The 23,455-nt window shown below is 43.0% G+C and overlaps 1 protein-coding gene and 1 pseudogene across 3 annotated transcripts in view; both read right to left on the reverse strand.

Annotated features, from left to right (window-relative positions):
- The window catches only part of NIPAL2 (NIPA like domain containing 2), a 63,852-nt gene that overhangs the window by 24,809 nt on the left and 15,588 nt on the right, over positions 1-23,455 (reverse strand). For both annotated transcript variants that reach the window (XM_081111305.1, XM_081111304.1), the window contains exons 2-4: positions 23,266-23,334; positions 20,099-20,270; positions 6,077-6,136 (exon numbers count right to left, since the gene is read on the reverse strand). In XM_081111305.1, the coding sequence (XP_080967431.1) occupies positions 6,077-6,136; positions 20,099-20,270; positions 23,266-23,334 (301 nt within the window). The remainder of the gene's footprint in view (positions 1-6,076; positions 6,137-20,098; positions 20,271-23,265; positions 23,335-23,455) is intronic.
- Positions 20,864-22,248, reverse strand: LOC308533210 (elongation factor 1-alpha 1-like; annotated as a pseudogene). The gene has a single exon. The product of its transcript is annotated as an elongation factor 1-alpha 1-like (transcript).

A 23,455-nucleotide genomic window follows, 5' to 3' on the forward strand; every position in this document is an offset into this window, starting at 1 on the left:
AATATACTATATGTATATATGTATATACATAATATTTATATATATAAAAGGTTAAGTAACTGACTGTCCATCCATTCGACCGGCCCGTACATATGATGCGCACTGGCAATCTATCCATATATATAAAAGGCCAAGTGACTGACCATCTGTCCATCCATCTGACTGACTGGTTGGTACATGTGACGCACACTGGCAATTTAAAAATAAACGTTGACTCACGCACGCATGATACATATACAGCTCTCGCTGGCGCCAATTGCACGTGTATTTTAATTTTATACGGTATTATATATACTACTTTGACATATAATTTTTTGCAGTAATGTAATTACTGCATGAATCTTCTAATTAATATCCTTTCAATGTGCACGAATCTGTGCACTGGGCCACTAGTAATATATAATATTGCATAAAACTATTACTGTCCCTTTTGGGCATATGAGGAAACTGAGTCAAAGAGGAAATGACGATCTTATCTGGAATTTTCTAACTAAGTGGAGAGTGTGGATTGAAACCCAGGTAGTTACTTTCTTAATGATCACACTCTCCTGCCTCTTGTATGCCAGGGCCGATGAATGGACAACTCAGCCCTGACATTGTAGTCTCAGCGAATGGCACCCAGGAGTTGTGCAGAGCATAGCCTGAGGCCTCACACAGCGTCCCACTGGGGACAGAGGAACTGACCTCCATGGCAGGGGGCCTGGCTGGCCCTGAAGTTCCTTCAGACGAGCTCTCCAAAATGGAAGCTGTTTCATTAGATGGACGCTCCACCAAAAGAGGTCCCACGTCAAACCGATTTGGGAGGAGGTGAGTTCAACACACTTACATGGTTCTTTAACTGAAAGACCCCTCGGACCCTCAGTGCCTTAAGTATTCGCTGTGAATGTCCTCGAGGATATTTCTAAACACATCTGACAATTTATATCATCCTGAAGTAGAGCTTTGCGGACTATTTTCTACTTTGGGAAACGTCTGACATTTAACTGGATGCAGCTGTGCGGCCTGTTTCAGGAGGCGCCGCTGCTCTAGCATAAAAGCCTCCTGTCGAAACTCTCGGACTGAGAATGCAGTGCAAAGTGGCTGGAGGGAAAACAGCCTCGAATCAGAGCGACGCTTCCGTTCACTGGCACCTCCAGCTGCTGTGTCCTCCTCTACGCAAGCCCTAGATCTGAGACCTGCAGCCCCGTTCTTCCTCGGCTGACATCCCGTTTCCCAGCCCAACCGTCCTCTTAAGTAAAACCTGAAATCTCTTTTAATTGGTCTCCACCCCCCAGCTCAAGGCTAGCGGGTATTAACTGTCTATCATCTAGCTTCTGGAATATGACTTGACCTTACTTCTGGCCTTAAGAGTTTTTTTCAGATTCAGCTGAGCCCGACTCCAGTGAAGATGGATGGGGGACTCTCTTGGTCCTGGCAATATGTCCCCTGATCAACAGGGCTCCAGCTATGACTTTTGTGGCTTACCTGGAGTAACAGAATAAACTGGGCTCCTGAACACTCCATGGGACATTCTCTCCCCTTAGTACAATCTCCCCCGATTCCCGGGCTATGACAGTGACATGCTGAAGGAGGACTGGATTGAGAAGTCTCTCTAATGCAGGGAATAGAGTCCTGAACCTGCCATCACAAAGCCTGCCCTTCGTGGGGCAGCTTGGAAGCCCGAACAGCCAATCTGTCCTCTCAGCCAGAGACAATGGCTTGTTTGGCTAGATTCGTACTCTAGCCACTGGCCCCAAACAAGCTGACCTCTGGTGTGGGAGGAGGAAGCGGGAGATGGTCCTCGTCTCACAATGAATTTCTTGACATTCTGTCCGGGGAAGCCATTAATAGGTGACTTGAAGTCAATACATTACTAGTCTCTGGAGAGTGCTGATGAATGCACTGCAATTTTTATTTTTATGATAAGTATCTGGAGTAAATCAGCTAGGATCTCCCTGACTATTAGATTCCGTATTTTTGATGACAAAGGGAGAAGAGAGGGGAACATACTATCATTTTTGGCTGATAAAGGGGAGAGAAATCTGGTGCTTTTTTTTAAAAAAGGGAAAAAATCATTAAAATAATTTAAAGCTATTAATCCACTGAGAATCAGAACACAGTCCAAAGCTTGTCATTGCGTTAATAATAGTTGGCGATTCCTTTCAGACATAGCTTTTGTGAGGTCATTTTTTGAGGCCAGTGGTGAAAAGCTTCATAGTCACAGAGCAACATTTGGCAATAAATTAGTTCAGCTTGTTCCCACATGGTCCAAAAATCTTCATTTGTTCCACCCTGCAAAACAAACTGCCATTTGCTTCAAGCAGGGAAAAATAAGTGATTTTCTTTTGCACATTTTGACAATTTAATTTTTAGCATGCTTATATGTTAATCTTTTTTTTTTTTAATGTCACTATTCTTTTCCTTGTTTGGTTTTAGTCTGTGTAAAGGAAAAAAAAAATGCATTTTTAGCTTCTAACAGAAAGAGCCAAATTTGCTCAAGGCAACAGCAATACAGGACAAAAGAAAAGACACGTGACAACACATGTAGGGCTATATGACCAATAGTGAGGCTGAGGAGAAACCTCTTCCTAAGCATGAGGTGGGTGATGGCACTTCAGATCACGATAATCTTACGATGCCGCTGCTGGAGACGTGGGTATGGAATTGGTGACTACATCCTTCCTCATTCTTATGATACTAGATTGAAGGTAAGAATTAACCAGTTTTGCCTGGCTGGCATGGCTCAGTGGTTGAGCGTCGATCTATGAACCAGGAGGTTACGGTTCGATTCTGGTTGGGGCACATGCGGGCTCAGTCCCCAGTAGAGCATGTGCAGGAGGCAGCTGATCAATGATTCTCTTTCATCATTGATGTTTCTATCTCTCTCTCTTTCTCCCTTCCTCTTTGAAAAATATATATATATATATATATATATATATAGAGAGAGAGAGAGAGAGAGAGAATTGACCAGTTTTAACTAGAGTATGCAACAAAGGTGCTATCGGTGATATAGCCCTACTAAAAAAGCATCAAGTTAGGAAGGCAAAAAAAGAACCCCAACCAGAGCCACGGGAAATGAAACCTGGATTGCTAACGTGTGCAAAGATGTCCTCCTCTGGGTGTCCTCTGCTGAAGCAGTGGAGTGCAGTGAGTGCAGTGGTGGCTGGGGTGGTAGTAGGAGTCAGGATAATGATGATGTGCTAGGCCCCATGCTAAGAGTTTTACACACATGAACTAATTTAACCCTCTGAGGCAGGTAAAGTTATCTTCATTTTAAAGATGAGAAAATTGAGACTTCAAGAGAGGAAGTCACTTTGCAAAGGTCACATAGCTTTCTGACACAGGAGACGCACCAGAGCCTTTGCCCTGTAGTGCGACCCGGCTGCCAGTAGGGGCACTCTGGCTCCCCACTTGCTAGTTATATGACCTTGGGCAAGTTATCCAACCTACCTAAGTACCCATTCTGTAAATGGGTTGGTTCCTGCATTTAAATGAGATAGCTCATTTAGAACATTTATGATATCAGAAAAGAAGAAATATTTAATAAAGTGTTCTGTTATTAAAAGAAGAGAAATTAGTGAAGAATTAAATAACTAATAGAAGTTTTACTTGGTTTGGTGAGAGAGAGAGAGAGAGAGAGAGAGAGAGAGAGAGAGAGAGAGAGAGAATATGTTTCCTATTCCTTTTTAGTATTACCTCTTGGGCATAAAGTTGGCTACACATATGATGACAATGAACAGGGCTTTACATTTTTCAAAGTGCTTAAGTGAATGACCCAATTTGATCCTTAAAACAGTCTGTAATACTTGTCAGCCAACAGGCTTAGAGAAGTGAAGTCATATGCTGGCCACACAGCTGACAGCAGAAGCTGAATCCAGATCTGCACCCACGAGAGTGAGTTCAATTCATATCCTTTGATGTTGAGCCAGTTAATTGCTGTTAGTAATGCTTAGTTGATTTTGGGTTTTCTAAGTCTATGATCAAACCACCTGCACCGATTGATGCTGATATTCTTCCCTTTCACAGTTTATGACGAGCATTTATTCTTTCCCTAAACCTTACAGGCAGTGGCTGTAGTGCAGTATTGAACAGAGACTTACCCTTTTGCACCTCTGTTAACACTTCTCGTGTTGTTCCCTCTGTATGCCCACCTCCCAATGCTTGGATGTGGCCCCCTGCCTGTCCTATCCAGCCATCAGAGAGGATTCAAATGTTACCTCTGCTGTCAAAAGTTCTCTCTGAGCTTCCCAGTTAGAGTAAGCTCTCTTTACCCTAAATCAGCGGTTCTCAACTGGGGGGCAATTTTACTCCCCCTCCCCCGGCCTGGGAACATTTGGCAATGTTTGAAGTCATTTTTGGTTGTCATAACTGGTGCAGAGGGTGTACGGGCATCTAATGTTTAAAGGCCAGTAGGGATGCTGCTACATACCCTACGAGGCACAAGACAGCCCCCTACGAAGAGGGAGTATCCAGCCTAAAACATCAGCAGTGCTGAGGTTGAGAAACCCTGTTCTAAACTAAAGCTTAAGGCCTTAATGATACATATTATTTCCTGCTTTTAAAAAACATTCAACTGTATTGTTTGAGGGCAGAGATTCTGTCTTAATTAGTCATCTTTTTACCACGAATGTTCATGATAATTAGGCAGGTCCCCCTTTACATCCGTCTGTATCGCTTCATCAAATATCTTAGATTAATTTAAACATGAATTGACCATTAATGACAAACGATGGTATATTTTAGGTAAAACGATTTAAAGTTTCCTGAAGACATTACATAACTGAGAAAGATGATGTAGGACCTAAGGTTTTTAACTTATAAAACGCGGGCATGGCTCCTTCTTACTTCTGATTCCAGACAACTCCCCCAAATGATTGCACAAACCATCATATATTTAAAAAATATAGAAAAAGAATATAGGTGACAAGATGCAGTTCACGTATGAATAGCATTTGGGAAAACACTTTAACCATGAAAAATGTGACAATCGTGACGACAAACTCTAGTAGCAGAATCCAAGGAAGGAGGAAGAGAAACAGTGCCAGAGCTGTCCCAACACTCGCTCCCGGGAAACACGATCAGAGACCACAAAGGCTCAACATAGCAACGCTGGTGTCCGGCCAACGCTCACATTCTAAGAGCAAACGTGATCTCCTCGGAAGCGAGTGGACATTGCTTTATTTCAAGCACCTAAAGGATCATATTCATTATCACACGCCAGCAGCAATTCAGACAGGAGTCTGTCAAGGAAAAAAACAAGAATCTCCAAAGTCTTCTCACCAATGGCATTTCCAACAAGAGGTGGGAGATAGAATCAATAGCGGATGGCTTTGCTAGTAACGAATTTGTCTTACAGACAGGCAGGCTACTGTCATTTCCCACCAACAGCTGTATTTCCCAATAACATTTTATAAAAGAGCAATGTTCCGTGTTATGTTGGGAGAGAACTAATTGCAAACCAGGTAGCTACTGGTACATCTAATTTGTGTGTGTGGTTTTCTTTTGTTTTGTTTTGTTAATCCTCACCCAAGGATATTTTTTCCATTGATTTTTAGAGAGAGTGGAAGGAAAGGAGGGAGGGGCGGGGGGGAGAGAGAGAAACATTGATGTGAGAGAGACACATGGATGGGTTGCCTCCCGCACATGGTCTGCCCAGGGCCAGGGATCGAACTTTCAACCCAGGTACGTGCCCTTGACCAGGAATGGAATTTGTGACCCTCCTGGTCCGAGGGCCAACACTCTAACCACTTAACACTGGCCAGGGTGTGTTTTTTCCTTTTTCATGTATACTTTCATAGGACAGTCTAACAAAATACATCCTTTGAAATAAAATTTACTGGATTTTATTATGCTCGTAAAAATTTCATAAAATTCATAATCACAATACTATAAAATAATAATTTGCTGTGGTCAATAGTATGGGGAGTGGGTGCAATGAAGATGGAAGTATTTCCCATGGAAGAGCAAACGGCACCTCCAAGATGATATCATTTCAGTAATTTGTTCCCAGTTTCCAAAGCACATATCTTTTATGGGTAGCATTATTTACTTCCTGATCAAGCAGTGCTATAATGACATGAATTGAAGAATTACTTACCTAGTACATCGGAGGCTCTCAAATTTTCTTTCAGAAACATAGCAGAAATAAAGGCACTACCTAGAAAGACAATGACCGTTAGTGGTGTTTCCAATATAAAAACATATATTACGCAATGGCATTTGAAAGGAGTTAATCAGTTCATGTCCTAAGCTGGCTAGCTGTGTCCTGGTCAGAGACACCCAGCGGCTGTGGCTGTAAAATAACTTCTTTCCTGCTCATGGTTCAGGATACATGGAAAGTAGCCTGGCTCACAATGGCCCTGGGACCGTGATTGGGATGGTGCCCCATGGACAGTGAGGGCTTAATAACTGAATGAATGAATGGAAAGGAAGGGAGGAAAGGAGGGAGGAAAGGAGGGAGGGAGGAACTGTGACACCAGTGTTGCTATGGAAAGGCAGAAAGAGACAGAAGGGAAGGAAAGAAAGGAAGGGTGGAAAGAAGGAAGTCTTAACTTCATATCCCAAATGGAAACTCATTATTTCCCATCACCTCCTCCTCTAATCCTCACTCCTATGATGCCTGTCAAGCACCAGAATCCTAGAGCTCCGCCTGGCTGCCCCCCTCACACTACACATCCAACAGGCTACTGGGCCTGTTAAAGCTGTGTCTGTCTCTCTCAGATCCACCCTCTCCTCTGCACTTCACTGTCACTGTCCCAGCTCAGGCCAGCTTCACCCTGGCTCAGGTCACTGTAATAGTCTTCACTGGGGCCCCCCATCTCACGACCCCTTCCCCTAACACCACCAGAGTCATCTTCTAAGATGCAAATCTCATGTCAAGCCACAGCTTATCAACCTCTTCAGTCGCTTCTTCTCATTGTCAGGGGAGAGGCAGGCATGCAAAGACAGACAGCCATGCTTATGCTCCTGCCACTTTCCTTGCCACATCTGCCCTTGACCTCTTTAATATTCCATACCCACTCTTACGAAAACAGTCCTAATTCCCAGCACCGCCGGTTAGCTTCATGCTGAAGGACTGCTGTTTGTGCCATTCCCTACGCGACTCGGCCTCCATCCTCTCGAGCACCTCGAGACTAAAGCATAACCTCTGCCCTCCCCAGTCCCCACCACCAGGTTGACCACTCCACCCTTATGGGTGTCACCCCTTGTAACAGAGCTTTTCACCACACCTACTAGTAAGATCCGCGTGTCTCCCCTAAAACTATCCATCCACTTGCCTCTGAGGTATAGCCTATTCTCCTAAGATCTCCAGTGTGTGGTTTGTGCCTAGCACATAAGTAAAGTGTTTGCGGATCTCTCTGTCCAGCACTTGCGGGCCCTGGTGATGTGTAAGACCCTCTTTCCCATTGCCGATGCTACTGAGTCCGCAGCCTCGTAACTGAGCCACGGCCTCTGCGACGGCTCAGCCATGTGGGCAAGTCGCCTCTTCCCACATTGTTCCTCCTATGGAGCCATTCCTCCATGAGGAGGGGGCGCATGGGAAAAGGCAAACTTGCAATAACACAAAGCACGGACATACAACATGATCTGTATTTTAGATTAAAAAAATTATTAGCTGAGTTGTTGTTTTTTAAAGTAAATATACAGGGGGAAAGTCATTATAAAACAATTTCATCATTTAGAGAAAACTGCAGTTAGTGTGTGCATTTTCCTTAATTGAGATAAACTATAATGCAAATTTTCTTTTCTCGGTTTCCTCAGTTACTATATTACGCACCACTTGCCGTGTCATTAAAAATTCTTCATAGATATCATTTTAATGAGTCTGTATAATAATCCATTAAATCATTTTAATTTGAATATATCTGATATTCTGGCAATTGATTTAAAACAATATAACAATTCTACACCAGAAACACTCATCCAAGGTAAACTGGGATCCTCATAGGTTCTCTCCATCTTTTTCTCAACCTAGCTCTCTCTCATTCAAGTTGAGCTACTTCCTTGAGAACTTTTCCTGTTTATAGGAATGAACGATTCACACAGAATAAACAGAGCATGGGGACTGTCCACCAGGCATGAATTTAATTGTGTGGCATGGCTTTAAAACATGAAAGAAACATTTCCTGCACACAAATTAATCTACGGAATACATAGCCCCATTACATTAAGAATTGAGTTTGGGGCAGATTGAAAATGTCTGAAAATCTTGTTTCAGGTTTGAACCAACATAATTCAGGTCAACTAATTTCACATGTTAGAGAATTAGAAAAGGTATAAAAACCAAGACCCCACTTCCACCCCCATCACTGACTTCCTGTGTAATACGGTAAGGAATGTTCCCAAGCAGAGGGAGACAGATTAACAATAAATAAAAAAAAAACAGGCAACGTATCCCTATGCTAACACGCACACACAATACATTCCACTGTAACAACAGATGGCAATTTCATAGCAAAGAGGCCAGTAAGAAGGGAGACACTGCTGACATGGGACAGGGGAATTCTAGAGCTACTAGGAGACAGAGACAATCTACTCCAGGGCCTAGGAGTTATCACTGGGAAACGGAGGCCCAAAAAGAGGTTGTTTATTCATCAATCTGTTCATCTAACAAGCATTTATATCACAGCAGAAGTGGAAGCAGCGCCCATGTTTCCTTATCCCAGTCCAGAGCTCTTCCTAGTAAACTACACGCCAGTGCTCCCTTGAAGAAAAGCATCATTTCCCTTCTCTTTTTGTTGCTAAGCCACAGTTTCATAAATACCTTCACTTTCAGAGGAATTGGGGGAAATGTTACATAGGAGATAATTTCATTACAAAACGCAAAAAGGATATGAATGGTAACAATAAGCTTGAACTACACTAATGCATCAAATCATAGATTGCTGTGAAATAGTTATCAGAGTTTTATGAAATGTAAAGATGCTATTTTTACTTTCTGAAAAGAAAATTATGTCTGATGCACTTGTATACTCATTTTTCTGTTTTAAGAGAACATGAGATTTTCTATAAAATTTTTACGTAAGAGAATAAAAAGATTTTAAATTTTATTTATCTAGCAAAGAAAGCAATAAGAGGAACATTCTATTAAGATACGTTTACTTGTAACTCATTTACCCTGAAAAACATTGTTAAAATGAGAGCAGGGCAGAGCAAAAACAGCATCGGAATCACGCGATTCCGAGTAGCTAATCACGCGACTTCCAAGTAGAGTAGTAAATGTTTAAGATGAGGAAAAAATAAACTAAAAGTGCTCCCGTATACATGGGCAATCAGAGATCTGTCAAACTCAACCCTGTCTAGTTGTGGCTATAACCATGACCACTGTGCAATGGACACTTAGAAAGGGGGAAAACCTATTACACTTCTATTCCTCTAGTAAAATCCAATATTCAACAGAAAAAAATGTCGAGATCAAAAGCATTAAAGCAGAACACACTTGTAAACAAAACAGATTTGTGCTGGGTACAGGTACCTCTGAGCACGCACACTGTTGGGTACATTTTGGGCTACACGCATATTTGGGCAGAGGTTCGTTCTGGCTTTCGTAGGACATGGGTTTACACAGAGAGCGCTCCCGGCCACTGGTCTCCACAGAGGGCTCACAGACACAGGTCTACATGAGTGTGCATAGAACAGGGGTGGGCAAACTTTTTGACTCGAGGGCCACAATGGGTTCTTAAACTGGACCGGAGGGCCGGAACAAAAGCATGGATGGAGTGTTTGTGTGAACTAATATAAATTCAAAGTAAACATCATTACATGAAAAGGGTACGGTCTTGTTTTTTTTCAGTTTTATTCATTTCAAACGGGCCGGATCTGGCCCGCGGGCCGTAGTCTGCCCACGCTGGCATAGACTCTGGGGTTAAATTCATTGCACCGTGTCACACTGTGACTCAGAGATAGACACTGGACTACAAATGACCATAACACATTAAAAAAGTTGAAAAGCAGCATATGAAGTGGTTCTGTAGGAATCACGAGGGGAAAAGATAGCAGGAATATTATCCATTGGGGAAAGGACAAAAAAAAAAACACACACACACACAAAAAGCTAACGTATTTTCTCTGGCGCAAATAGTGCTCCATGGGGAAGTTTAGTCATACAGTCACTTGGCCTCGACCATAGAGCTTCATGACCACGAAGAATCTTAGCAACTGTTACAATGGACTGATGCCTATTGATGAGTCATCTATTCTCTCTTCAGCCGTTAAGTGTCACTCAGGTTAGCAATCGGGATGCAGATGTTTTCTGGTCAAGGCTGACAAAGGAAATACACATGGGCATTCTGATTGGGATTTCCAGGTGAAAACAGATAAAGGCCAAGCAAGATTCTGGTGGCTGCAGCTGAACCAAGTCTAGATGTGGGGGACCATTCCAGTCCCAGGTATAGGGATGTGTCCTGGTATTGAGCTCTCTAATACTTCCTGGTATGCTTAGGAACAAACCCTCTATTTGTTCTTCATTCACCTCCTCTCTGACATCACTTAGACTTGTTCTAAAACCTGGTTGTTATTATGAAAGAGTTACTTAGCTTCATGTGGCCAAGAGTTGGTACTCTATAAGATCCATAGCAGGCCACAAGTGAGAGGAAGAAACCAACAAGCATACATTAATTTGGTGCATGAGAGTTCAGATAGGTTGTACTAACTTGATTTGGATTTCTTCTGTGATAGCTACTAAGGACCAGAAGTTAGGCATCAGTTTTCTGTTACACAGGACAAGGGTCTCAAGGTCATGGGGGTTCTTAATTCTATTCTTGCTATATGTTAAAAAATGCACAGTATTTTGCAGCTGCAGCTGCAATGGGATGAGCTTGACCAAAACTATAACTAGATAAGTTTAGCCAACTGCAAAGAAGAAATTGACAGGCAGTCAACCAAACAATGTACATAAGCAAATGGCTAAGCCTCCCTTTGGGAAGGCAGAGCTTTGGATGTGAGTTTTACTTGCTGCCAGAATAAAACTAATGGCAACCGTGTCTTGTTCTTGAATAAGAATACCCCAAGTGGCAAACCCCTTGAGTTCGGTAACATTTCTGTAAGATAGCAATTAAGCCCCAGGGTAGATTTTTACCTAAAAATCATTTTTGATTTTTGGGTCTGTAGAGTGATAGGTAAATGGCACTCCCTTTTTCAATTTGCAACACTGAATTATCTGTGTACATTTTACTTAAATTATCTACCCCTCCAAATAATAATTTTTTTTAATTAAAGATTTAATAGCACAGGAGAAAGTTCAATAACTATTTAAATGTGTTATAGTATGGCTATTTAAAAAAGATTTTAATCCGAGTGGATTAAAAAACTGTGGTACATCTAGGTACACAATGGAATACTACACTGTTGTGAAAAAGAAGGAACACCTACCATTCACAACAGCAGGGATGGACCTGGAGGGCATTATGCTAAGGGAAATAAGCCAGTCAGAGAAAGATAAATATCACATGATCTCACTCATTTGTGGAATACCATGAACAACATAAACCCATGAACAAAAATAGATCCAGCCCTAGGTGGTGTTGCTCAGTGGATAGAGCACTGGCCCGCAGACTGAAGGGTCCCAGGTTCGATTTCGGTCAAGGGCACATGCCTGGTTGTGGGCTACGATTCCCAGTAATGGGTGTGCAGGAGGCAGTGATCAATGATTCTCTCTCATCATTGATGTTTCTATTTCTCTCTCCTCCCTTCCTCTCTGAAATCAATAAAAATATATTTTAAAAAAATAGATCCAGAGACAGAGAAGTATCGAACAGACCATCAAACCTCAGAGGGAAGGCAGGGGAAGGTGAGGGAAGGGGATAGAGATCAACCAAAGGGCTTGCATGCATGCATATAAGCCCAACCAATGGACACAGACACTAGGGGGGTGAGGGCATGTGCTTGTGGGGAAGGGGGGGGGGGCAATAGGTGACCTGGAAAGCATCATGCTAAGCGAAATAAGGCAGTCGGAGAAAGATAAATATCACATGATCTCACTCATTTGTGGAATATAATGAACAACATATATAAACTGATGGGGGGAGGAAAGGAGACATATGTAATACCTTAATCAATAAAGAATTAAAAAAAAAAAGGTTTTGTTCACATGTACTTCTCATTTTTTACCCTTTTATGACCACTTCTTAAAAGACAAATTTAATCCAAAACTTAAGAATAAAAACAATTACACATTACCTATATGTAATTATGATATGATAGTCTTATTTGATTCAATTGGAAAGAAAAAACCCATTCAGGTCACGAACGCAAATGCCGACAGTGGCCACTTAGCTAATCCTCTGGAGAGGACAGAAGAGTGGGCTGTGGCGATGCGGACTACACAGCCAGTGACAGGTGGCAGCCACCACTCAGCCCTCGCGCACTGCGAGTCCCCTGCTACCAGATCTGATTCTTCTGGACAAAAACCCAGTTCTTGTGTGTCATGGTCCAGTTTCTAAACATGGGGAAATCATTTGTATTCTTATAAGCATTGTTTGAGCCAAACAAAACACAGCCGAGGCCAGAGCTGGTCAGCAGGCCACTGCCAGTGTGTGAGCACTGTCCGAGTCCTCAATTTCCATTTCCTAGACATTCAAGTTATCGTTTCGTGTCTGCCATCTGAGGAGAACTCAGGGTATATGTTTATCATATAGGAAAGCAGAAGGCAAAGTAGTAAAGAAAACTCTTCTTTTATGAAAAAACAAAGTCACCCATGACATGAAAAGAACAGACTGACATCATAATGCTACAAACAGATCCTCGCATGTAAATATCTGGCTTGTGGTTTCTGACCGCTTAGAAGGGCAGCTGTATTGTACGGGTGAAAGCAAACCGCAAAGCACGTTCGTGTCAGTCACAGCCCAGCGTCGAGCACGTGCACAAATGGAGCGTGCTCACAGGCTCATCTAGTCTAATCGTACCAGGCACTGACTGCTCCACAATTATCCTTCCTTGTTAGTTGTAGAATTACATGTCAGTTACAACGTACCCCGTGGAGTTAGGATTTGAAGATCTGAAGACACTTTGAAAGATGTTTCTTTACAGAGAAAAAAGTTAGCCTACCATCCCTAATAGTAGGAATGAAAGTGAGTAATTCATCGTACTAAAAAAATTGCTATTGTCATTTATTGAAGATAATAACAAGATAATTCATAGGTCATTTGCATAATTTCAAATGAGGAAATGTACCTGGATTAAGAGCAATAAGCCCTTCTTTTCTACATTTTCTTCTTGACACACAGTAGTGATTAAACTTGAAAAGACTCCAAAAAAAATGAAAATGCTATCATTAAAAAGATTACCTCTGTATTATAAATTTAAATGTGCATTACTTCAACAATAGCAGTTTCTCTAGAAATACATTGTGGTGTTCTCAGATAATAAGGATGGACGCAAATACAGTTTTTAGGTTTTTGGAATGCTTTCAGCTGAGTGCACGAGCGGACAGACGTAAGGTGAGAACCTCAGAGCTTTATTCCACACATAGAGGCCCGGTGTATGAATTCATGCACCAGTGGGGTCCCTCAGCCTGGCCTGCAGGATCGGGCTGAAACCAGCTCTCCGGCATCCCCCAAGGGATCCCGGATTGCGAGAGGCCGCAGGTCAGGCCGAGGGATCCCACCGGTGCACAATTGGGGCCGATGAGGGATGTGGGAGGTTGGTCAGCCAGGGAGGGACCGCAGGAGGGTTCCAGGGGTGTGTCTGACCCGTCTTGCTCAGTCCCGATTGGCCTGACCCCAGCAGCAAGCTAACCTGCTGGTCAGAGCGTCTGCCCTCTGGTGGTCAGTGCACATGACAGCAACTGGTCGACTGGTTGACTGCCGGCCTCCTGGTGGTCAGTGCACATCACAGTGAGCAGTTGAGTGGCCTTAGCATATCACTAGCATATTACGCTTTGATTGGTTGAAGGGATGACCAGACGACTGGACACTTAGCATATTAGGCTTTTATTATATAGGATGTTACTTAGGCTGTTTTGGGGACCATGTGCTGAAGCAGACAGCCCAGCAAGTCACTGAGAAAAGGGGTATCTTATCTTTGCATATGCCCAACAGGAAGATAAACATCCATGCGAAGCGCCACTGTCACAGGCAGCTGTGAGGTCTGGAGCCCCAGCGAGTTCACGGCTGGCGCTAAGCACAGGGCTCCACGCGCTGGGACACGCGCAGTATCTAGGTCTGTGGAACGCGATGTCACTCACTCATTGGTCTGTTTATGCTTCCTTTCATTTGTTTCTAATAAAAATCTTGGAGACCCAAGTTTCTGCTTGAGATGACTTCTCTGGAACTCCAAAAGGCCTCGCCCGGGCGTCTGGCTACGCTATGCCCTTCGTCTAATGGATCACAGACATGTTTCAGTGTAGAGCTTCCTAACAGCACAACAGAAATACACGAAACAACATATATTCCACATCCTGCATTTCATTTTGAGCAAAAGCCAGCATGTTGGGGGAAATTAGAGACGGAAAAGACTTATCAGTCATATGTCTCACTCTCTTCTCCAGTTTTAATCCAAATTAGCCACGCTGAGGGTGACTCCTTCTCTTAGGAAATTATCCCAGGGCCAAGGAGACTGAGCTGCTAGTAATTTTTATCGTTCCATTTAATATTCCAAGTGTTTGATCTCGTATAATTCACCTCAAATTTAACCTACTTATGACTCATTTCTATTCATCTGGGAAATAATGAAGGAGAATAAGCGTATGTGGCTCAGATGGTACCTGGCGCAGAGGACGCATTCAATGTTAGGTCCTTACCTTTCGCTATTTCTAAAGGACTGCCCGGGTTTCATTGGGGAAAGATGATATCTCCTCTGGACTCTTTTCTAATTACTTCCAAAAAATACACTCGGAGGCACAAAACTGGAGAATGTTCCTCATGTTCCATCTGTTCCACCTCCTGCCCCTGCAGCAAGCTCCCTTCGTGGCCCGCTCCAGTGCCACCCCTGGTGAATTTTATACTGAGCAAGCTCTGCCCTGAATCTTCTTCACTCTATGTGGCTTCAACTCTTTGGATTGTTGCTGACTTAATGATTTTTTATTTTTTTTTATATTTTTATTGATTTCAGAGAGGAAGGGAGAGGGAGAAAGAGATAGAAACATCAATGATGAGAGAGAATCATTGATTGGCTGCCTCCTACATGCCCCCCTACTGGGGATCGAGCCCACAACCTGGGCATGTGCCCTTGACCAGAATCGAACCCGGGACCCTTCAGTCCGCAGGCTGATGTGCTATCCACTGAGCCAAACCAGCTAGGGCTTAATGATTTTAAATCATCTCTCAATGCATAGATCACAGGCATGGGGATGAACAGAAAAAGGAAAATGTTACACGAAGGACACCCTTTGTAGATGCACAAATAATCCAACTCAACCCCCACAGGACAGTCTTATAAACCTTTGTGCATTTACAAGGGCAAGTACTCACAAGTCCCTTGCAATGAAATGTTTAACCATTGTGCTTCGTCAGGAATGGAAATCTTTGAAACAATGTTCTTCTCTGTTCCAACACCCTAGATCGGAACATCCTATCCTCGTTTTATCACAATTCAATTTCAAACCAACTCCCCGAGGCTGTAGTGTGTGATTTCACTGGGCCCCTCTCCTAGAAAGAGCCAACGGCAGGCAACCAGACATGCACAGTCCGTCTCCTGGGTCTCTCGGTTGAACGGCCAGGACGGACATTAAACAAGCCACTGAGAGCACGATGGGACCTGCCAAAGGGGAAGGGCGAGGTCGGGACCGGCCGGGGCCGCTGAGCAGGTTGTGCTGAGCACAGTCACTGCAGCTGAGGAGGCACCACCCACATCTCAGATTCTGCCGGTTTGTGTATTTCCCAGGACAACTTTCTGACAGGTGGCACCAGAGCGTCCTGCTTCAATAAAATCAACATACTCCAATTTGCAGACAAAGTACCACGAGAAAGGCTGCCTTTTGCTAACTCACAAAAAGGCACTGAGCAGAGACCACACCTGCTGAATTTAGTCTAGGAGCCAGGAAAGGCTGCTGAGGAGGAGGGTGTACCTGGGACAGGCAGTAAAGCAGAAGTTTAAAATTTTAGTACAAGTTCTACAGATATCCAGCTTACTTCTTTTTACTAAGTTTTTGGTATAGTAAATAGTTCTTCAGAAGCTATTTTTTAAAATATATATATATTTTATTGATTTCAGAGAGGAAGGGAGAGGGAGAGAGAGGTAGAAATATCAATGATGAGAATCATTGATGGGCAGCTTCGTGAACGCCCCCTATTGGGGATCCAGCCCAAACCCAGGCATGTACCCTGACCCTGCATTGAACTGTGACCTCCTGGTTCATAGGTCGACACTCAACCACTGAGCCACACCAGCCGGACAGGAGTGGGGATATTTTCTTCTCCCCCCATTAACTTCCTCCACACAAGCACCCCCCCCACCCCACCAGGCCTTCACCACACTACTGTCTATGTGCCCCTGGATTATACATAGAAGCATATAAATCCTTTGGTTAATCTCTCCCCACCCACCCACCCCCGCCTTCCCTCTGAGGTTCCACAGTCTGTTCCATGCTTCTATGTCTCTGGATCTATTTTGTTCATCAGTTTATTCTGTTCATCAGATTCCACCTATGAGCGAGATCACATGATACTTGTCTCTCTCTGACTGGGGTTGAGTGCTCTTTTTACCCCCATTTTACAGATTAGAAATCGAGGCATGAACTGGTTTAAACACCTTGCCCGAGGTCACAGAGCTTTCCAGGGGCAGGACTGAGATTGGAGCCTCAGTGTGGCCTAAGAGCTTGTGCTCCTGGCCATTCTACTGCCCTGGCTTATTGGGGAAGCATCCAGCCAAAGCTCAAGATGAAAGTGAAAAAACTACCCATTAAGCTTTCTTAATTATGGAAACATGAACACAGTCTAAAATTAACCGCACTGCTGGTATCACCAGCCTTTCCGCAGAACACGCGTTGGGACCTATTCCTCACCGACAAAGGCCTTTAGTGGGACAAGTAGGGGGAAAGCACGAGGTGGCACAAGGATACGAGGGCTCCGACTCTCTCTCTCAAAAAGCAGGACCCAGACCCGGCCACTCCGATCTGCCTGCTCACCAGGACTGTGTCCCGTCATCCAAGCCCACCGCCCGCTCGGGCCGTTGTCTATCCCGGCTGAGTCCCGATGCGGGGACTGCTGTGAGCTCTGCCTTCAGAGGTCCCCGAGGGTCCTCAGCAGAACTGTTGTTTGTAGAGACGCTTCAGAGAAAAGCATCGTGTGATTGTCAGGCTTGGGAAACCTGGCCCATTGCCTCTGCCTTTGAAAGACTGACCTGCGCCTGGACCCACCCCAGGCCCCGGAACCCCACACGGACGACACCTGCGTCACTGGAAGCCTAGTATTTCAGAAACGTGCTTGACTGGGGAATTCTTTGTCCCTTAGAACACCCTCGAAAGCACCGGTAAAAGTCTCCTTGTGAAACGCTGTCTCAGGGTGAACACGTCAGTGGGGTCCAGCAGGACACAGACAGACAGAGGGCCAGAAAGGACAGAAATGAAGATGGTTTGAGGCGGAACGTGGAGAGAGTGCGAACGGAAATATCCATAACGCTGACCATAGTGCTTCTTCCATACTAGTCCTAATTAAAACAAACAAGCAAGCAAACAAACAAACCAACCCTGCTCGATTGCAGGGTAGAGAGGGAGCAGGAGCTCTGGTGACTAAGGCGGAGCAGCAGGTCCGACACATGCACAGCCGTGTGTGGTGAGGCTGCACATGGGGTCAAGGAGCACAGGGCGCTGGAAGGGGCAGACCGGCCGGAGGAAGAGGGAAGGTACCCTTCGCTTGGACTTCAGAGCTAAACTGTCTAGAGTGTCCTAGATTTTAATTTCTTTTTAAAAATGTATAAAGCAGCAGAAGAAAAAGAGGCCAGAACAGAAGATGCAACCAACATTGCAACAGACGTTATCCTTTTTTTCTTAATTCAAAGGGAGATTTGATTTCTCTGTTGAGGCTCCCAAGGAATAATAAAGGGGAAAAGTTCTAGCAAAGAAGTGTGGACACTCTTCTGCCTCATCTACCAACACAGCCATCAGACACGTCTGCGTGAAAAATACTTTCCCCTTTGCTTCAAATTCTCTCGAGTTTCCATAATCTTTATAAAGAATCTCAGGGTGGTCGGGGGTTGTTCTGGGGAAAATTCTCCATCACAGTAGTCCCTATCCCACCCACGACACTTCACTGTAACCTAAATTCAGCTCAGGAGTGCTGTGGGGATATTACTTCTGAGAATATATCATTATTTGCAAAGATTGTAAAGCAGAAAATGATTTGTGCTTGCGGCCATCATTTACTTCTTTGAATCGTTTTCAATGGGCAGAGAGGGAAGTTGCTAAAAATGTTCTAAATGTGAACCATTAATTGGGGCTAAGATCACACACACCAAACGGTGAGAAGCATTAAGCAAAGCCCATCGGCCAAGGCAGTGGACTCGGAGTTTGAAGTGGGCAGGCAGGCCCCACAGGGGGCTCGGGGAGGACAGGGCAGGAGGGAAAGGTGGGACCCCTTACACTTCCTGTGGTTAATGAGAGCAAGTCATGCCGCAATGAGCAGTTTCACGGCAGCTTCCCTGAGGATCTGCAATGAGGGCCCTACATTTCCGGCAACTTCTGAATTTCCACCTCAGGTCCCAGGAGGCCTGGCTATAGTTCATTCCTGGGAAGTCTCAGGTCTCTACAATAAATCCAGCCATATCCCTCTTGCTTTCAGCTGGTTAGACTAGTTCTCTTTTATTTTGTTCCCAGAAAAATGATTTCCCAGGACTGGGTATCTGGCGATCAATGGAGAATTTCAGTACAATCTGGTGCCCTCAGCCCGGACCCTGGTAACTATTATGCCTGGACACTTTTTTCCTTTAGCTATTTCATGGAAATTGAGGAGAAAGCAGAAAAAGAAACAAAACTAAAGATCGACTCTAAATATACAGTCATTATGAAGAATAATATAACATTTTCAGAACAATTGGGGAATTGGGGGCCTGAAGTCCCACGATGACAATATAACTAGATCTTTTATGTTATTTCTCAGATTTTGAAAATAAAATCTAGGACGTCCGTGTACATGGTATGTATACTAAATAGAAGATAAGACATACCCAAATTGCTCCCTTTATCAGGATGTTAAAAATGATAAAGAATTACATCAATTGTGAGCCTATTCAGAGTAGTAACAGCATGGCGATTTTAACGGAACAATTTCTAGAAATTAAAAAAGTGGTCTTTGCTAAATGTTCTATCATCATAGATCATAAAAGTATTTAAATATTTTGAATGATTAAGAAGGGGAAATTACTTGATAAACAAAATGAAATTCTCTATGAATACACATTATTTCAGTTCAAATGATGCATTCTTTAAGACTATTTTATACTTCCTAGGAGAAATACTAAAACTGGGATATGTAAGCACATGGTATGCTTGATCTAGTTGTTACCAGACAATAACCGTCCACTTGTTTCTATTTCAATGGTTTCCACATTCACAGAAATTTAGAAACATGCTGTTTCCATAGCAGCAAATAGAGAGTAAAAATAAAAAGATCTTATTGATTTAACGAGGTTTAGAGAATTTGTTCTCCTTTTCAGCAGTGATTTTTGCTCCTTTTTTAGTCTTTTAGCAACATCTCACATTCCCTTTTCTAAATGTACTTAGTAAATCACATAAATTTTAAAAGAAACAAATATTTAATTTTTAATGTAAAAGGGATGCTAACCTATGGAGTCGAGATTAGGCACCAAAGCATCTAAGTACATGCAATGCCAGTTTAACATATGAATAAAATATAAATTGTATTACAAGATGCTTTGAGATGATTCATTAATAATTAACAAGCACAGCATAACATTTGCTGTTACTGTGAATTTATTAAGACGCAGGCTGGGAATTGGGCTTTTATGCACAGTGGTCAAGCTACCAAATGCAAGTTTATTCATGGTTCATGTGGCAGCATGACCGTGAATAACTGAAATGAGTAGTATATTGTGTGAAGTTAACATGCTAAGAAGATAGGAATAAACCTTCTTCCTTTCTGCGTGTGTTTTTTTAAGTTGTATGTTTTTCATCAACTTTCTGATCTCTTAAAATTTCCATTTGTTAAAACATAGGAAATTGGCTCACCTGTAACAGACATACAGCCTAAGGGAGCGATGAGTGTGATGGGGGCAAATCCGTAGGCCGAGAAGTTCCCTGTCTCTCCCAAGGCCATCAGGAGAGCCCCACCCCACCACAGCAAGCTCCTGAAGAAGGGCCTTGCGTGCTCTTGGTGCGCCAACTGAACATGAGAATATTTCTAGAAGTAAATCACAGAATGTAAATAAGAAGATATTTAAAACTTGTTTTAAAAATGTTGGCCCTATAAATTTGCATCGTGGCTTTAACATTTATCTGCCAGATCATTGTAGAGCAATGATTATGTTTCTGTGTTTGTGTCCAGCATATGAGCAGCAGAAGTGATTCACACTGACATAGCATTTTAGAGTTCCCAGGGTCTTCTCACATATGAATGTTGCTTCATTCCCATAACAACTCTGTAAAGTAAGTATCAATACTACCAAAAGTTGAGGTGTATGGGAAGGAGTTAAGTGACTTTTTGGTCCTCGACCAAAACACTTTTTATTATTTTTTGTTCTCATTAAACTTAGTTTTAATGGGTCTCAAAATTCTGTGACAGATTTTTGGTCAAGCTAGTTTTTTTCCTTTAAAAAATACTGATTTTAAAAACAAATAATTTAAAAATTGCCACACATACAAAAAAAAAATCCAAATGGCCCATAACACATTCTCCTTTCCTTCTGAAGGTTTTACGAGGCATGAATCGTTCACCGGTCTTTTACTATTAAACCTAAACGGCCAATGGAGATAAACAGTTCCGAGACTGTCTGATTAAGAAGGGGGTGGCAGGTCTGGGGGATGACATGCATTTAGCTTCTGAGCTCTCTGGGCAGACTTGGTGGCTTTGCCAGCTCCAGCTGCCTTCTTGTCCATTGCTTTGATGACACCCACAGCAACTGTCTGTCTCATGTCACGAACAGCAAAATGGCCCAAACGAGGATAGTTCGAGAAGCTCTCCACACACACGGGCTTGCCAGGAGCCATACTGACGATGGCAGCGTCACCAAGTTTCAAAAACTTAGGGCCGTCTCCTAGCTTTTCCCCAGAATGACAATCAATCTTCTCCTTCAGCTCAGAAAATGGGCAAGCCATGTGAGCTGTGTGACCATCCAGGGCCAGGGCATGGCCAGCACTGATCTGGCCTGGATGGTTCAGGATCATCACCTGAGCTGTGAAGCCAGCTGCTTCCACTGGTGGGTCATCTCTGTGCCACCAGCCACAGTGGCATCTTTGACAGACACGTTCTTGACACGGAAGCCCTCACTGTCTTCAGGAAGAGCTTCATTCGAAGCTTCATGGTGCATCGCAACAGACCTTGCTCCAGTTGTAACACTGCCTGGAGCACAGGTGGCCATGATGCCGGATTTGAGAACACCAGTCTCCACTCGGCCCCCGGGGACAGTACCGATACCACCAATTTTGTAGACATCCTGCAGGGGCAGACTCCAGGGCTTGTCAGTTGGGCCAGTTGGTGGCAGGATCCAATCCGGAGCTTCACGCAGCAGCGTGGTTCCACTGGCATTGCCAGCTTTACGGGTGACCTTCCATCCCTTGAATCAAGGCATGCTATGTTAGCACTTGGCTCCAGCATGTTGTCACCATTCCGACCAGAAATTGGCACAAATGCTACTGTGTCGGGGTTGTAGCCAATTCTCTTAAGGTAGGTGCCAATTTCTTTAATAATTTTCTCATATCTCTTCTGGCTACAGGGCGGCTTAGTGGAATCCTTTTTGTTAACATCAACAATTAGTTGGTTCACACCCAAGAGAGTATGCTTAGAGGTCTGCCCGTTCTTGGAGATGCCTGCTTCAAATTCACTTACACCAGGGGCAACAGTCAGGACAGTACAGTTAGCCTTAGATGTGCCTGTAATCATGTTTTTGATGAAGTCTCTGTGTGCCATAATACATACTATTCTCGAATTTCCACAGGGAGATATCAGTAGCGATACCATGTTCATGTTTCAGCTTTCAGCTTCTCCAAGACCCAGGCATACTTGAAGGAGCCCTTCCCCATCTCAACAGCCTCCTTCTCAAATTTTTGATGGTTCTTCTGTCAGTCCCATCACACCTGATCAGATGGCCAGCGGTGGTAGACTTGCTGCAATCTACATGTCCAATGACCATGATGTTGATATAAGTCTTTTCCTTTCCCATTTTGGTTTTGATTTAGTGGTGGTTTTCACGACACCTGTGTTCTGGTGTTTTGCTCCAAAACACTGATTTCAGAATATCGAAAAGTCCAGATGCCAAAATAAACATAATTGAAATGAAGTTAATAAATTGATAAAGAAAAACCTTTTAAAAAGAGATTCAAATTTATGAGTCAAAGTAGCTATCGCCATGAATACACCATGGTAGAATGCTTTGGGAGCAGAGGGTTAGGTTGGGAGAGTCTTACTTATATCTGGCTTGAGTACTTCTTTGTATTTTAAACATATAAATTCCTGAAAAACTGGCCATTGAATAAAGCCCTATTTCCTTATTGATTTTATGATAACTGAACTTCCTTATTGCAAAGTATGTAAAATTCTAGATTACTTAAAAATTTTTTAAAGAAAACAATAAAAGTACTAGAAGAAAACATGGAACATTAAAGAAAATCTTAGCTTATGCCAAGGCTATAAGTACCTTTTTAAGTGGGGTACAAACTCATAAGCCACCTTCACACCTTGCCCACGGTATATAATACTATCAAGAGGACCACAAAAACATTTATTTAATTTCTTTTAAAATTAGAAGAAGCCGAAACCGGTTTGGCTCAGTGGATAGAGCGTCGGCCTGTGGACTGAAGGGTCCCGGGTTCGATTCCGGTCAAGGGCATGTACCAGGGTTGCGGACACATCCCCAATGGGAGATGTGCAGGAGGCAGCTGATCGATGTTTCTCTCTCATCGATGTTTCTAACTCTCTATCTCTCTCCCTTCCTCTCTGTAAAAAATCAATAAAAAATATATATATAAAAAAATAAATAAATAAATAAATAAAATCAGAAGAAGAGAAAACATGACTGTAATCCAGTTGGATTATATTTCTCTTTATGTTGGCAAGGTCATAAAATATAATTTTTATATTTTTAATGAAGGAAAAGCCCAAGAAGGCAAAAGTGTCCATGGCCCATTAAAATCGTCATGTGCTAGAAAAATTCAGAATTAGAAAAGTAAGCTCTTCTTACCTGAATATTTAGGGAAATGCTGATTACCAAGTTTCCTAAAACAGCCAGCAAAACTCCAAAAAGGTGAAACTGAAAAAGAAAATGTTTTATTTAAATGGTGCGCTAAATAGCACTTGTACAATATTTACTAAAAAACAAACACCCCAAACAGCAAAACATTTTAGGTTGATACATTCATTCATTTGTTCAT

The sequence above is a fragment of the Myotis nattereri genome, assembly GCF_964212035.1.
Source record: "Myotis nattereri genome assembly, chromosome: 17".
In the NCBI taxonomy this organism is placed as follows: Eukaryota; Metazoa; Chordata; class Mammalia; order Chiroptera; family Vespertilionidae; genus Myotis; species Myotis nattereri.